Below are 16,374 nucleotides of genomic sequence, written 5' to 3'. Positions count from 1 at the left end.
AGTTGCAAGCGGTTGATGGATTTGGCTGGGAGACCGGAGAGGAGTGCATTGCAATAGTCTAGTCTTGAGAAGACGAGTGCATGAACCAGTTTTTTGATGTCATCAGTTGAGAGTGAGGGCTTCAGTCGGGAAATTTTTTCAGGTGAAAGAAGGAGGTCTTGGTGATGTGTTTGATGTGGGCTTGGAAAGACAGAGTGGGGTCAAACCTTACACCGAGGTTGGTGACAACGGAGGAGAGAGGAATGAGCTGACCATCAAGGGAGGGGCTGATGTTGGCGGCCTTGGCAAGCTGGTCAGTGGTGCCTATCAGGATTGCCTCCGTCTTGCTGCTGTTGAGCTGAAGGTAGTTGGTGGTCATCCAGGAGCGGATGTCTTCCAGGCAGGTGTTTAGTGTTTGGATAGTGGTGGTATTGGGTTGTGTTTTGATGTAGACCTGAGTGTCGTCGGCATAGCAGTGGAAGTTGATGTTATGTTGTCTGATGATATGACCCAGAGGTAATAGATAGATTAAAAACAGGATCGGCCCCAGCACTGAGCCCTGTGGGACCCCGCATGTCACTGCGGTGTCGTCAGACCTGGAATCCCCCAGAGACACGTGGTCAAATCTCAAGTAAGTATTGTTAATTTTTTAATATCACACATTAAATTATTTTAGTTTCCTGACTTTAATAACAAATATTTGTTGCACATTAATAAATATTTTAGAGCTTTTAATGGTTGCTAGATAATCTGTTGACACTTTTATAGATGATATTGTAAAAAATGAACTTAATTTTGATTACAATCTAAAAACAATACTGCTGCATTAGTCATTTTATTAACCTATATACAAAACAAATGAAGAAGACGATTAGGGAGAACGGCCTTTAAATCCATGGTGTCTAGCGCATGTAAGAGGGGGGCCCACTGAGCGTGATTAGGCGATCTCCATTCAAAGGAAGAACAAATATTTAGGGCCCCATGTCGGAACATTTATTCTGCTGAAGTGTGCTGGAGCCAAACAGAGAATCCCTGACTGTTAGACACTATTCTCTTGGAGGCCACACTCACCTCCCTGTGGAGTGAAAAGAGCATGTTCTCACAAACCATGAATCAATAGGCTGCATCTGAACATCTTTCGCTAGTACATTTATTTCCAGACTGCGCACATTTCTGTCCTTTATTTAGTGGGAATGCCGATACAGCATTCCCACTATCTGTTATGCTACGCACAAAATTCTTTATTATTCCGCCGGGTTATTTTGCACCTCTTCTTCTCCCACATTCCACATCGCAGAAACTCCGTTCAAACATCAAAACGTTCAGCTCGGTCGGGAATCGATGGCTATTACTTTTCTTATTCATAACTTTCATGATTCCAGAAATACATCCCATAATTCATCAAATTTTTAACATGGAAGTCAATGGAGAAACTCTTCAGACTTGAACAATCTTCATGCAACTTCAACTGCTAACTGCTCCTTCATACTTTCACTCAGAAACCTCATTCCAACTTTAAAATGTTTTCCATCTTTCTGACATTATTCGTGTAACACAACTTTTAAATCTGATTCTTACTTTTAGAGATATTAAACATTGTTCAGACCTTGGTAAAGGGGCCTTCTTCAGATTTTAGAGTGTGTGATGTCACAGCTAGAGTGGAAGACAGATTTAATTGTGCCTTCACATTTTCTTTTAAACCTGCCATAATTCCCAAACCCTATATTCCTGAGACATAATTCTTCATGAGAAATGTAGGAAAACATCTCGTAGCTTGAAAAATAAAAATAAATAAGCAAAATAATTAAACAAAGCGCCTCTTGAGGGCATGAAATGACAAAAACGTTCAACGTGTCTCCATTAAACTCCATTGTAAGTTCAGCCTCATCGATCCCCACCACAGCAGCCGCACACCTTAGTTAATCTGCCAAAAAGGCCACATTATTAACCCGAAAGTACACAAAAAGTACACTTCAGATGCTCAAGTTCCTTGAGATGTATCACGCTTTGAAATGTCACCGATATAACCGGTTACGATTCTTCAACAAAACGTTCACACGTAAGAGGTTTATCTCTCATTCAGAACAATGAAAATGCTCTCCTCTCACTGATTACTGCACATCACCATGGAAACCTTTGATCTCTGGACACGTTGTCAGCTCAAATATAAACACCTGTGTCATGGAACACGATAATGTCATAACTCCAACTGACATGCTCAGAGCAGCAGACTTCAGATAATGGTTAATGGTCCTGCCCTCAACAGCTCTACGTCAATTATGGGGTGTCGTGTCATCATATGCCGTTTCCATGGAAATGCATCCCTCGCCATAAAAGACGATGTCGCTATACATTAACTATACATTTTGAAAATGTTCAAAGAGTGCTCAAACTTCACGTGTGCTAACAGTCCAGCCGTGAAGACATCTACGGGACAATTTTTAGATTTCTTCAAATGCTCGCCATGAAACACGGTTTTCTCATAACTTCAGTGAAAATGCTCCAAACGGCCCAAAACTTCACAGGTTTGGTAACGATGCAGCCATCAACGCATCTAAGCGTATTATGGGATGTCATCATGGCATTGGCATGGCGACAGATCATTCGCCATCAAGTTAGTTAAAAAGTTTGCAGTTCAAATATTCTGCTGCTTTTCCAAGCCTTTTTACTTTCTTTTCTTCTCTCATCACACATTCAAGCCCCCAGTGTTCATGTATCATTTCAATCTAAATTATTCACTTTCTTCTTACACATTACATTTCAGCATAGCAGTTTAGCGTCAGCTTTTCAGCATAAAGCATTCCCACTAGCAATTTCTTCAGGAATTGCATTCTCTAGTTTGCCATTTAATATTTAACCCAGCTGAATATCTGCTATCAACAAGAATGGTATGTATGAATGAACTGGCAGCTTTCATTTATTATATTAACTCTCTTTTTCTGATGGTAATGTTTGGTTTGTTATGCCTTTTTCTTATTTCACTGACACTTGTTTTTCAAGGAAAATATAGCAACCACTTTGAAAACCTAAGAGATATTAATGTAGACGGTGGAAGCAGGGAGAGGCATATACGTGCCTTGATCCCTGCCGAGTCGACGCACAACTGTTGATTGGTGTCAGTGCCAAAAAACTTTTTAGGAGCAATGCGCTCATGGTATAGATGTGGTGCATACATCTTAATTCTTGCTCTTTTCCCTCACCCTATCCTAAGGGAGTGCATGTACGTAGACACGTTGTGCCTCTCCACCTCTGTTCCTTACTTCTTACCCTTTTCCCTCAACCTATCCTAAGGGAGTGCATGTACGTAGACACGTTAGTTTAGCTGCTATAGGCTTAGACTGTCGGGGGACACCTTACTTCTTCCTTCTGTCTGTCTGTACCTGTGTACTCTCATGTTCCGAATAACCCAGCTTCCCCAACATTTCTTTTTGATGTCTATATCTACGCCGGGATCCAGAGTCGTGGCTGATCCTGTTGCTGTGGTCCTGTGTCCTGGATCCTCTATCCTGAGTTCTGGATTTGAGTCCTGGACTTCGAGTCGTGGCTGAACCTGTCACTGTGGTCCTGCCTGACTCTCATCATACTGCTTCCCTGATGGCTCCCACAGGATTGTTGACATCCTCGTGGATTCATTTTCTTATTATAGACACATGCATTTCCAAACATTTGGTCTACCTACGCTGTAAAATGTATTATCTCTTCGATTTACACACGGCATCTATTGCACGTCTGTCAGTCCTGGGAGAGGGATCCCTCCTCTGTTGCTCTCCCTGAGGTTTCTCCCATTTTTCCCTTTAAACTGTGGGTTTTCTCCGGAAGTTTTTCCTTGTACGATGTGAGGGTCTAAGGTGGTCTAAGGTGTCGTATTGTCATACTGATATTCTGTAAAAACTGTGAAGTCCACTGAGACAAATTTAACATTTGTGATATTGGGCTATATAAATAAACATTGATTGATTGATTGATTAGTAAAAAAGAAAAAACTTCAGCAAATGAGTGTTCACTAATAAGCCTTTGACCCAATATCCCAGAGGCTGATTTATTAACCATACAGTAGTTTAGCCACCGTAACTAGGGATGGGATTATTAAGCTTTCTATATGTGCTAAAACATTTAAAGGGTTTGTGGATTTTTGGCTTTCCTAAAACGAAAAACAAGTGTAAAGAAAGAATAAACAATATTTGTATTTCCTCTGTAGGCCAAAATCATTAGCATGTTTGGCTAACTAGCTTACAGTAACCTAGAGTATTTTTAAATGCCAAAGTTCGCATTCACCTATCAACATATACATTTGTTGTTAGCAGTTTACATTTTAAATAAACTAGCACATTCACAGTTTAGTATTTACCCACTGTGTGATAGTCCTTATGCTATGACAGTTTAGGCTAATATTAGCTGCTCTGTACCCTAATGGATTACACTCCATTTAGGATTAAGTTTACCAAACACAAGTGCTAGTCCTTATTGATTTTAAAGTTATCAAACCAGTCAGCAGCTCAAGCCCGCTTACTACCGCTGACATACCACTAGACCAGGTGACGACACTACCTATTGACGCAGCAACCACTGTAAGTTATATTCTTGTTTAAATAGACTTCTCTGTTTCATTTATTCTACTCTGTATAATTGTTCTGTAGTTATTGTAGCTAAAATGGCGCTTTTGAGAGATTTTAAATCTCAGATCTGCTCAACCGAACCTGTTACACAGGTCTCAGTGGGTCACTCAACCCTGCATGACAATATAGGCAGGGACACTCTGCTGATTGCGTGAAGTACAGCGTGACTTAGTCATCTTTCAGCTAAAAAGCACTCAAATACCGCATTTAAAATCTGAAGTCTCCATCCCCACCAACTCATAAAGCTGGCAATGTCCTTGATCTCATATTCTCAAGGAACTGCACTACTTCTAACCTCTCTGTAAACCCGCTCCACACATCCGATCACTTCTTCATTTCATTCTCTCTACCCCTTTCCAAACATAACAAACTAATCTCTTCTCATCCTGCACCTGTCCGCCGTAACCTTCGTTCCCTCTCCCCTATACCTTTGCCTCATCGGTGCTCAGCCCTCCCTTTCTCTGACTCGTTCCAACTTCTGCCTTCAAACTCTGCTGCAGAAACTCTCCTCTCTACTCTCTCATCCTCTCTGGACTCTCTCTGTCCTCTCACATCTCGGCAGGCTCGTCAGTCCCCTCCTGCTCCCTGGCTAAATGACGCACTGCGTGCTAATAGAACCATCCTTAGGGCAGCAGAGCAGAAACGGTGGAAATCCAAACACCATGACGACCTCCTAACCTATCAGGCTCTCCTCTCCTCTTTCTCTGCTTCGATCTCTCAGGCAAAAAGCACTTTCTTTCCCAAAAAACTATTTTCCATCTTTTCCACACTCTTGGACCCCCCCGAGAGCCCCTTCCCCTCCTTCTGTCAAGCGACTTTGTTAACCACTTTGAAAAAAAGGTTGATGATATTCGCTCTTCTTTTTCTGACTCACCTTTACTCACCGCTGGGTCACCAGACCCTCATTTCAACCACACACTAACCTCCTTTTCCCCTCTCTCTCCAAGTGAGGTTCTTACCCTCATTACCTCTGCCCGCCCTACCACCTGTCCTCTGGACCCTATCCCTTCAAACCTCCTTCAGACTATCGCTCCTGATATTCTACCGTTTCTCACCCATTTCATCAACACTTCTCTAACTTCTGGTCACTTTCCAAACAGTCTCAAGGAGGCAAGAGTAAACCCTCTCCTAAAGAAACCCACTCTCAACCCGTCTGATGTTATAAACTACAGGCCTGTCTCTCTACTCCCGTTCCTGTCTAAAACACTTGAACGCGCCGTCTTTAAACAACTCTCCTGTTATCTCCATCAGAACAACCTTCTGGATCTGCACCAGTCTGGTTTCAAGGCAGGTCACTCCACAGAAACTGCTCTCATTGCTGTCTCTGAGGAACTGCACACTGCCAAAGCATCATCCCTCTCCTCTGTCATCATCCTGTTGGACCTGTCTGCTGCATTCGACACGGTGAACCATCAGATCCTCCTTCACACTCTTCAAAAACTTGGAGTTTCAGGCTCTGCACTTTCCCTCCTCACCTCATACCTCAAAGACCGTACCTACAGGGTAACTTGGAGAGGGTCCGAGTCCGACCCTTGTCAATTAACTACAGGGGTCCCTCAGGGCTCTGTTCTTGGTCCCCTCCACTTCTCCCTGTACACAAACTCGCTCGGATCAGTCATTAGCCCGCATGGTTTTTCATACCACTGCTACGCTGACGACACCCAATTAATTCTGTCCTTTCCCCGCTCAGAGACTCAGGTCGTCGCACGCATCTCTGCTTGTCTAGCTGACATCTCTCAGTGGATGTCTGCTCATCACCTCAAGCTCAACAAGACTGAACTGCTTTTCCTTCCGGGAAAAGATTGTCCCACTCTTGACCTGACAATCAACATCGGCACCTCTGTTGTTTCCTGTGATCCTAGATAACAACCTGTCCTTCACTGCAAACATCGCTGCTACAACCCGTTGCTGCAGATACACGCTTTACAACATCAGGAGGATACGTTCCCAGTTGACCCAGAAAACAACGCAGGTTCTGGTCCAGGCTCTCGTCATCTCACGCCTAGACTACTGCAACTCCCTCCTGGCTGGTCTACCTGCATGTGCCATCCGACCTCTGCAGCTCATCCAGAATGCAGCGGCTCGTCTGGTCTTCAACCTTCCTAAATTCTCCCACACCACTCCGCTCCTCCGCTCCCTTCACTGGCTTCTGGTAACTGCTAGAATCCACTTCAAGACACTGGTACTTGCGTACCATGCTGCGAATGGATCTGGCCCTTCCTACATCCAGGACATGGTTAAACTGTACACCCCAGCGCGTGCACTACGCTCTGCATCAGCCAAACGACTCGCTGCACCCTCGCTGCGAGGGGGACCCAAGTTCCCATCAGCAAAATCACGTGGGTTTGCTATCCTGGCTCCAAAATGGTGGAATGAGCTCCCCATTGACATCAGGACAGCAGAAAGCCTGCACATCTTCCGGCGCAGACTGAAAACTCATCTCTTTCGACTCCATTTCAAGCGATAGAATTACTAACAAAGAACTGCTAACAAAGCACTTATAGTAATAAAGGACTGGCTTATCTATAGCCAGTTGAGTAGCACTTGAAATGTTTGGCTCTATGAAACCTGATGTACTTATATGATTCTGTTTTCTTCAAGGTTGTGTCTTCCTGGTCGAATGTACTTATTGTAAGTTGCTTTGGATAAAAGCGTCAGCTAAATGCAATGTAATGTAATGTAATTAAAACAGGTGTCATTTCACTTTTACACAGAAAGCAAACGAGGTGAATTTGCAACTCAACAAAAAAGATCAACCAAACACGTGCGGCGGAACAAGTTTGGTTTCCCTCATATGTATGAGGATTATAAAGCAACAACACAGGATTCCTAGTCCAACACAAACATCAAACTTGAATACTCCTATCAACCTTGACAAAGGCAGCGCATACTACATTAATGATAAAAGCCTGTAACATAATAAAACAAGCCAGCGAGAATTTCAAATTTGTTTATGTATTTGTCCCCCCTTGATGTGTAAAGGCCTTAAACTTGTGATACAAAAGATTTACTCTCTTCTGATGTCTGCCGGTGCTCGATTGCTTTGACAGTGGAATGATAAAATAGACTACTCATCCTCTCCTCTAAGAGAAATATGAGAGAAAAGTAAAGCTCTCTTTCAAATAGTAAAGGTTTCTTTTAAAGCCTCTACAAAGTTATACAGTATATATATATATATATATCTCTGTATTTATGTGGTTATTTTAAAAGGATGAACAAAATGTCTTATCAACAGAAGGTTATTATACTGTATGATTAAACTGGTCTTCATGTTACGTTCAATATTCTATCGTTCTTCTTCCTCTCTGAAAAATAAAACAGTATTTCCCTTATACCCACTGCAAACTAAAGAAACGGGAACGAGCGTCCCAGATGAATGGCATGATATTTCAAAAACACTGAACTCCCTATATGGAGCATTTTATTCTTACTTTCCACCACCAAGAATGCTGACACTACCTTAAATTCAGCAGGTATTCTCCGCGGTGCTTCATGAGCCTGATTTATCTCCTCACTTCCTTCCTCTATCTGTATTCTTGAGAAACTTGCTATTTCCCCAAAGAGTTTGTGAAATCAGCGCCAGATACTTTATCTGCACAAGAGAAACTTGATGATAATCTCGCAACAATGATACCATACTTCATTACTAGGTCTCATTATTTTTTGAAAGTTATATTTTTTGAAAATGTAACTTCCTCCGTGCTGATATGACTAACCCAGTCCACAGTACTTAACGATGGCCTTTAAATGTGAAGTTTGGCTGCATGGATTAGGTTTGACTTTAGTACCAACAATTCAAAAGATCAACAAAACAAAAGATTTGATTTATAGTAACAAATAGACCTTTTTCTAACAAAAACAACATGGATTGTAGTTATTGCCACATCAATTCTTATGCTGCATATTACTGTAATGCTCAAATTTTCAGAATTTTAGAAAAGTTACTCCAAACAGTATAGGAGTGAAGTTAGTAACTGCCTATTTTACAATAATATTTCTCAGAAAAGGTCTCACAATACTCTCAAAATGTGTCTAGTTTTAAATGATGTGAACAACATTTTCTTTAACTCAAGCTGCATATCTTAAAAAAAGATTAAAGATTTTCCTTGCATGGCTAAATTGCCCAATTTATATGTGTTTACAGTTTCTCTCTGGCTTAATGTGTGAGTAAAAAAACATTCTGCTTTTAGGGAATCGGACTTCAAGGGTCGACCCGACCCACCTCTGAATGTTTCTTATTGCAAAGTCAAGACAGCAGTTTGTCAGTGCCATTTCTTTTTCTCTCCTCATCCACAACAACTGTTATTTTCTCCTCTCAGACTCCACCTCCATGAGCGTCATAAGAAGTACTGTTACGGCCCCTACACACGGCGGCGTGCGTTGCCGCTTCAACGCTTCTGCCCATTCACTTTGAATGGGGTGACGTGACGATTCACCGAACTGCATTGTGAGAGCAAAGCGTAGCTTCTCTCGCAGTGCTCGCTGCAAAAAGTAGAGCAATGTTCTACTTTTGACGCCTCGACGGAGGCGTCAGCCAATCGAATCATATGCCAGTACAAGCTCTAGCCAATCAAACCGCTTGCTTGTGTCTCTGGGGCGGGAGATTCATGTGATTGGTTGTTGGTCGAGTTTCAGCCCCTCCCCGCCGGCAAGCGACAATGCCGTGTGTAGGGGCCGTAAAGGTAAAGGTGACTTTTTCAAAGATACACCCTCCACCTGAGACAAGAGCATTTGTGCTTGAGACACATTTTATGTTGTCTCTTCTGCACTCTGGAGACTCAACAGATTCTATCTGTGTTTGCCCGCTCCCTGGCTCCATGGCCTCTCTTTTCAATAAGTCAGTGTTAATGCCATTTTTGGTCTTTTTTTTATAAAATAAGGCTCTAGCCGGGTACACGCATCTAGAGAAATAGCAAGGGATCTGCGCTCAATATCTTTGTCAGATAGTATTGTAATTGTGTGGGGCTAAAGTTGCAGGAGCAGAGCGCCTTGGTTTGGATATTGCCTGCTTAGATTTCCCTCGAGCCTGATGCAACACACACCACACACACACACACACACACACACACACACACACACACACCACACACACACACACACACACCACACACACACACACACACACACACACACACACCACACACCACACACCACACACACACACACACACACACACACACACACACACACACACACACACACACACACACACACACACACACACACGCCTGTCCCTCTGTCCTTTTTTAGGCTGTCTCACCTTCTGCATCAGAAAATAAACAGTGCTGCCTCGCTCTCTCATACCTTCGATGGAGAATTTTGAATGACAGAAAATAAAAAAGGCAGAAAACAGGAAACACATTTATAATGCGTTCCTTAACACATAATGCATCCAGTCCTCATCCAAAAACATCAAACTAAATTGTTGGCCAGTGTTTTCCAAAACAGATATGACTATAACAAAAATAAATCTCATGAGGATTTTCTAAACTATCAACTTTTAAACTAGCTGATAGGACTTCTGTACTCTTGTGACTATACATTTATATGTAGAAAGTGCCACTACAGAGATGTTACAGTCATTCCCTATAGCTGCAATACGTGTGCAGAGACACAGAAAGTGCATATGCAAAAGATGTAGCAACATTTTTTGAATGTAGGCCAAAAGAGACCAGCGCTTAAATGCCGAGTTTTGGACAGATAAGAACAATTGTGTTTTTTGAGCAATAAAGCATGAAAAACACGTTTAAATAAGAGCCCAAACCAGGGCCGGACTGGGACAATAAGTCAGGCCGGGAATTATACACCCAGCCAGGCCACTATCAGTTTTTTTTGTGACATTTTTCTGGATTTATTTGTCAATATTTACAGCATTGCTGCCCATAGTGATAGCCCTATAGTTTAAATCTACTACCCCAAAATAAGCATATGGACAGGGGTCACTATTTAAAAAATGTTTATAATCTATTTAGGAATCTATTCATGTGAACAGTGGAGGTGGACCTCAAATCCTCTAGGGGATCCGGGGGCATGCTCGACTGGTAAGATTTTTTTAAATGTTGGAGTTAAATGCATCAATCTGGTGCACTTTGAGGGGGAAATAAAGAGACTAGATCTATGGGAACACCTATATGAAACAGAACTGTATACATTTCAATAATCATAAAATCATGGCCATAATCAATAAGATACCAATATGAAAAACATTGAAACTTGTTTATTTATTTGTTTTTGGTTCATTTATAGTTGTGAGTGTGCTCCTGAATCAGCCTCACCTCCCTCCCTCCTCTCCCCCCTGCTCCTCTTTAAGGCAGAAGCAAAGACTAGTTTTAGCTCTCAACAAGTTTTAAAAGTTTCTTACCTTTTTTCACCTAGTTAATTTTTTTAATTTATTATTCATGGATATTTTACTAATCTCACTCCCCCCTCAAATGGAAATATGTGTTTACATAAATAGTGACCAAACCGTTTGAGACCCACAGAGATAACTAATGGCGCATTTCCACAACAGCGCGGAGCGCGATTTAAGCGTGCCGTGCCCAGCCCGTTTTTGGTTGCGTTTCCACTAGGCGTAGTTCGTTTGTCTGGCTCTCCAAAACCGAGGTTCTTTCCGGGTCTATCGTTCCGGGTCTATCGTTTTTCAAACCCAGTTTAGATTTAACCAGGCCCACATCCACATTACGCAAGCATCGACGCGGCGTTACGTAACTGCATCAACGCGTAACTGCATCAACGCGTACTGCATCAACGCGGCACGCCCGCAAAATCTGAATCTGACAAGCGAACCGTCCTTTTAAACGCTGCATCATACAGCATTATTAAAAGCACAATACAATAGTGTTTCTTTGTCAATATGACTGACGACCACACTTATGCAGCGCTGAGGTAATGTTAATTCATCATTTAATATGAATTCCTGATGGATATAAGAGGGATACATTAGCAAACATATGTATATATAGCCTATGTATAATGCTTTGTTTTTTTGTTTGTCATGTAACATATTAACGGTTTGACCTTCTGTTTAGGATGTAAAGGTATATATTTAATATTTTATTTAAAAGGTAGACATTTATCATAATAAATGTCTATTTTGTTATACAATACAACATTTGTATATATAACATTTTACATTAATAACATTAACGTTTTGAGAGCATGTAAAAATGAAATGTTGGGACATTTATAAAAATGTATTCCTTTACATAAAAGTGCTTTCCAGAGGTGTCAGAAGTGATAAGATATTTTACTTGAGTGAAAGTATGAGTAACAGAGTGTAGAAATACTCAAGTATAAGTACTAAAGTATTAGCATCAGAATATACCTGAATAACTATAAGCTGTTTTTTTTGCTTTCATTTCAGACCTCGTTTTTTAGTGTGCTCGGGAGGCACACAGAACAATATAGAGGAGTACCCACAGTTGAAGGTCTCTGATAAGACCTATCTCTCAATACTATGATGAACATCAAATTACATTGGATGTGTTAGCTCATATGAATGCCTCACCTACACATCATCATCATCATCATCATCATCATCATCATCATCATCTAAACTATACCACTTAATAACAGACGTATTGTCCAGATAAAAGACAATGCTTTACAAAGAATATATAACATGCAAACACATGAAGTACATTTAAAGAGAATATAAACATTTTACTTACAAAGGCATAACTATACCAATGTTTTAGGATTTTGAGGGTTGGATTTTATTTTTTTCAGGCTTTTTAAGCCTGCAAGTAAATGTGTATTCTACTCTCTTTCTAAGTAAAGTCAGTACATTTTAAACCTCATGGTCCTCTTTAGTTCTTCAGATCATGGCAAAACTCTTACTGGTATTTGACATCCAACCCATAAAAAGTAGATTTTCCAAAGTATCCCCATTAGGGTTTATTTTCCCTAATATTGTCATAGTCATTCTTTAGTAAAGTGATTGTGTTGGTATGGTAGTTGTAGTGTTGCAGTATCATTTTTGTAGAACATCATAAATCTAGCATACAGGTATTATATTCTGAGCTGACACAGTATTATGTGTGTGGATTTTAATTAATAGTTGTCTGTTTCCTACTTGTAGGGTTGGCTACCAGGTGAATTCAGGTACCACATATGTCAGTATGAAGAGGTGGTTTCACTGGAGGACCACACTGGTTTGGAGGCCACTTTGAGGCTGGATGTCCACACTGTGGAACAGGTCAAGGAGTGGGTACAAAAGCTAAAGGGGTCATCAGGGGTGACATGGAGGGTGGATGTTACCCGACCCAGGTTGGGGAAGTAAGTGTTGTCTTGTTGATATTTCTTGAAGTTACCTTTTAATGATCCTTTTTACTTAGGCCTGTACTATAATAAATCTGCTTTATTTTGTTCAGGCAAGTTATAAGTGTCAGCATAGGGTGAACCCGAGAGCAGCCAAAAGCAGCAAGAACACCTGCTGTCAAGCAAAAATGCACACAACACTCATGAGCACTCGTGGGGAAATTAATTGGGTTTACTGATCCACATACTTATTATTTCATGTTTTGTTTTATTTACATAATATTGATATTGATTTATGTTATAGGACCCAGTGGCGTCGCCTGGCCCCGGACAATTCTCCCTCAATAATATAATACATTAACCGTGCTTTACGTGAACCTCAAAATGACACAAGAGAGGACGGCAGAACTGTAATTTCCCGTATTCAGTGAATGCAACAGAGGCAAGACACCAGACCAATCAGAGAGTTGCATGGAAATAAACGTGTGCTTGTGTCATTCAAGCTCGGCTCTGTGTGTGTGTGGCGATAGCGCATTTATTGTGATAGAGTGGGAGAGTGGGAGAGAGGGAGAGCGAGAGAGGGAGAGAGGGGGACCGGTGCCAGCAGGGACTATGTTGTTAGCATCTGGTTAGCTAGCTGCACTAACGGACATAAGGAGCCGTTTGTTCCACAACAAGCTGGAGGAGAGCTCTCCTCTCAGACTGAGAGGCTCAGGTGAGCTAAAGGACTCTTGAGTGTTTAGATACTTAACTTTAGTCTAAGTTATCTCAGTGGGTCTCAAGCGGTTTGGTCACAAATTATTCAAAAGATTATCTCCGCGGCACACCTTCATATGATCATTTTAGTTATACAAAAATAAGAGAATAAAGGAAAAACAGGTATGAAATACTATATGGCAGTAAAACAAGAATAGAGTTTAAAAGGAGAGTAATTTGTAAAATATCCATAAAGAAAAAGAAAATCTGTTTACAGTTCTGTTTCATATGAGTGTTCCCGCCTGGAACACCACCACTAGTGTGCCCTTGAGTAAGGCACTTAGCCCTTAGTTACTCCAGGAAGAATGTCCCTGTAATTGGTAATTGTAAGTAGCTTTGGATAAAAGCGTCAGCTAAAATGAAATGTAATGTGTTGAAAGATGTATCCATAGATCTCTCCAAGTTGCTCTCAAAGTGCACCAGATTGATGCTTTTAACTTCAATATTTAAAAATAAATCTTCCCGGGGGAGCACGCCCCCGGACCCTCCTAGAGGAGGTGAGGTCTGCCCCCCACTCGTAAAAAATAGCACTTTACCCCTGCCTATATGCCGTGAGCTGATTATCGAGCCTTCATTGTAACAGTCGCGTGTGTACTGTGTGTGTGCGGGGAGTGTTGCAGTACAAAATTCCACTGTAGTGCCACTGTGGGCTAGCCCCGAATGTTTTCAGGTCCAGGCGACGCCCCTGATAGGACCGAAGAACCACACATGCCTGACTTACCATTTAAGGTTATCCTAATAAACAGGCACAACCACAACCTTTTTGTTGCGGACACCATCCGCCACCGAGATGTTGGGGAAAAGGCAATCAATATACTCACAGGGCTCTTTGAAATTGGCTACACTCCAACATCTGCACTGGCGGTCCTAAAACACGACCTCCAAATGGAGTATGGGCAGCCAGCGATATGTGTACGCGTCGGCCAACAGGGAGATCTGGCTCAAGACGGTGTTTATTTTCTGGGCGCCCTGTGAAACAGCACAGTTTAAGTTTGGCAGTGGTGTTGAACACCAGGCATTCTAAAAAACATTAATGTATTTATTTGATCCCTCTGTTTAGAGGCAGGACACTATTTGGTGCCTCTCTACGCTTTCTGACTCCTCTTCACCCCCATCCCTCTGTTTAGAGGCAGGACACTATTTGGTGACCCTCTACACCCTCTGACTCCTCTTCACCCCCATCCCTCTGTTTAGAGGCAGGACACTATTTGGTGCCCCTCTACACCCTTTATGTATCTGTTTGTATATGTGTATGCCTGTGTATTTCTCATTTGTTTTTCACCTTATGTCTTTGTTATGTCTTATCCCATTTATGGCCTGCACCTTGTCGTGGTAAGTGGGCTTTTTACTAAATCAGGCCTCATGGTGTATCTCAAATGCTGAAATATAACCTCCCTGTTAATACAAATCCATTACCCTATATCACAGTATTAAATGACTAAAGGTCCACTGCCCTCTGCAGTCATGAAATCTTTCCAGAGGCTGGTGTTGATCCAACCTAAAGGACATCACATGATGTGGGAGGGGGGAGGCGTGTGGCACAGTGGATAGAGCTTGGTGTTGGGATCAGGGGAGCACAGGTTCAAACCCCACTGCAGTCAGCATGTCGTGTGTGTAATATCTGTGGGGATTGTCCACAGTATTCAGTATGTAAGTCGCTTTGGATAAAAGCGTCTAACAAGTAACATGTAATAATAACATGACCCCTGCTTGACCTCCTGCAGTTGATGCAAACAGGTACAGTAAGTGGATCATGCAGTCAACTTGTATCCTGGGACTTCAGCTCAGCATTCAGCAGTCCCCTGCTCCTACCTCACCCCTCCCACTGTCCCAGCCTTCACCTGGTGAGACGTATACACCAATTAAAAGACATGATTATTACACAGTCAACCCTTATTCAGAGTGCCTAATAAATGTTTTTTTTTTACAGTGCATATTTTGGCTTTTTTGGGACCATCCTAAGGCACATGTGTGTAAGTAACAATTAATGCTGTTTAATCTGCAACAACTGTCAGGTGGTGTTATTGATTATCTTTGCAAAAGAGCCCCCACCAATATTGATTTTGACCAATATCTTTTAATTGAAATATGGGAGTAAAAACAAAAGGTTAGAATTGATCCTACCATATTATGTTATTATTATTGCAACTGTTTTAATTATATTGTGTTGCTGTGTTTGTGTGTGTTTATTTATATACATATGTGTGTGTGTACAAATGTACATATGTATGTACATATGTATGTGTGTACAAATGATTATTGCATCTGTGTTTATTATAGTGTTGTTTTGTTTATTATAGTGTTGTTTTGTTTGCGTGTGTTTATTTATACACACACACACATATATATATATATGTATGTGTACAAATGAATTAATATAAAGTGTATATATATGTGAGAGTGTGTATAAATGAATAAATACATGTGTGAGTACATATAAGTGTGTGTTTATGTATATATATATATATATATATATATATATATACATATATGTTTATAAATGTATAATATATACGGCATATATATATATATATATATATATATATATGGCATATATATATAATATATATATATATATATATGGCATATATATATAATATATATATATATATATATATATATACACACACACATACTGTATATAAAAACAGTATATGTGTGTACAGTATATAAATGAATTAATAAAAGTGTATATATATAAAATAGTATCATTACATAATGCTGTCAGATAAATCTAATACACAGTAATAGTCAAGGTTATATT

The 16,374-nt window shown here is 40.9% G+C and overlaps 1 protein-coding gene across 5 annotated transcripts in view; it reads right to left on the bottom strand.

The window, feature by feature from the left end:
- samd12 (sterile alpha motif domain containing 12) overlaps positions 1-16,374 on the bottom strand; it is a 146,291-nt gene that overhangs the window by 31,515 nt on the left and 98,402 nt on the right. For 4 of the 5 annotated variants that reach the window (XM_034210424.1, XM_034210425.1, XM_034210426.1 and 1 more), the window contains one exon: positions 14,432-14,579. The exons of the other annotated variant lie outside the window; for it this stretch is intronic. In XM_034210424.1, coding sequence (XP_034066315.1) covers positions 14,432-14,579 — 148 coding nt within the window. The remainder of the gene's footprint in view (positions 1-14,431; positions 14,580-16,374) is intronic. 5 annotated transcript variants of the gene reach the window in all.

The sequence above is a fragment of the Gymnodraco acuticeps genome, unplaced genomic scaffold (genome assembly GCF_902827175.1).
Source record: "Gymnodraco acuticeps unplaced genomic scaffold, fGymAcu1.1, whole genome shotgun sequence".
Classification (NCBI taxonomy): Eukaryota; Metazoa; Chordata; class Actinopteri; order Perciformes; family Bathydraconidae; genus Gymnodraco; species Gymnodraco acuticeps.
This window is presented reverse-complemented; position numbering and strand designations above follow the sequence as displayed.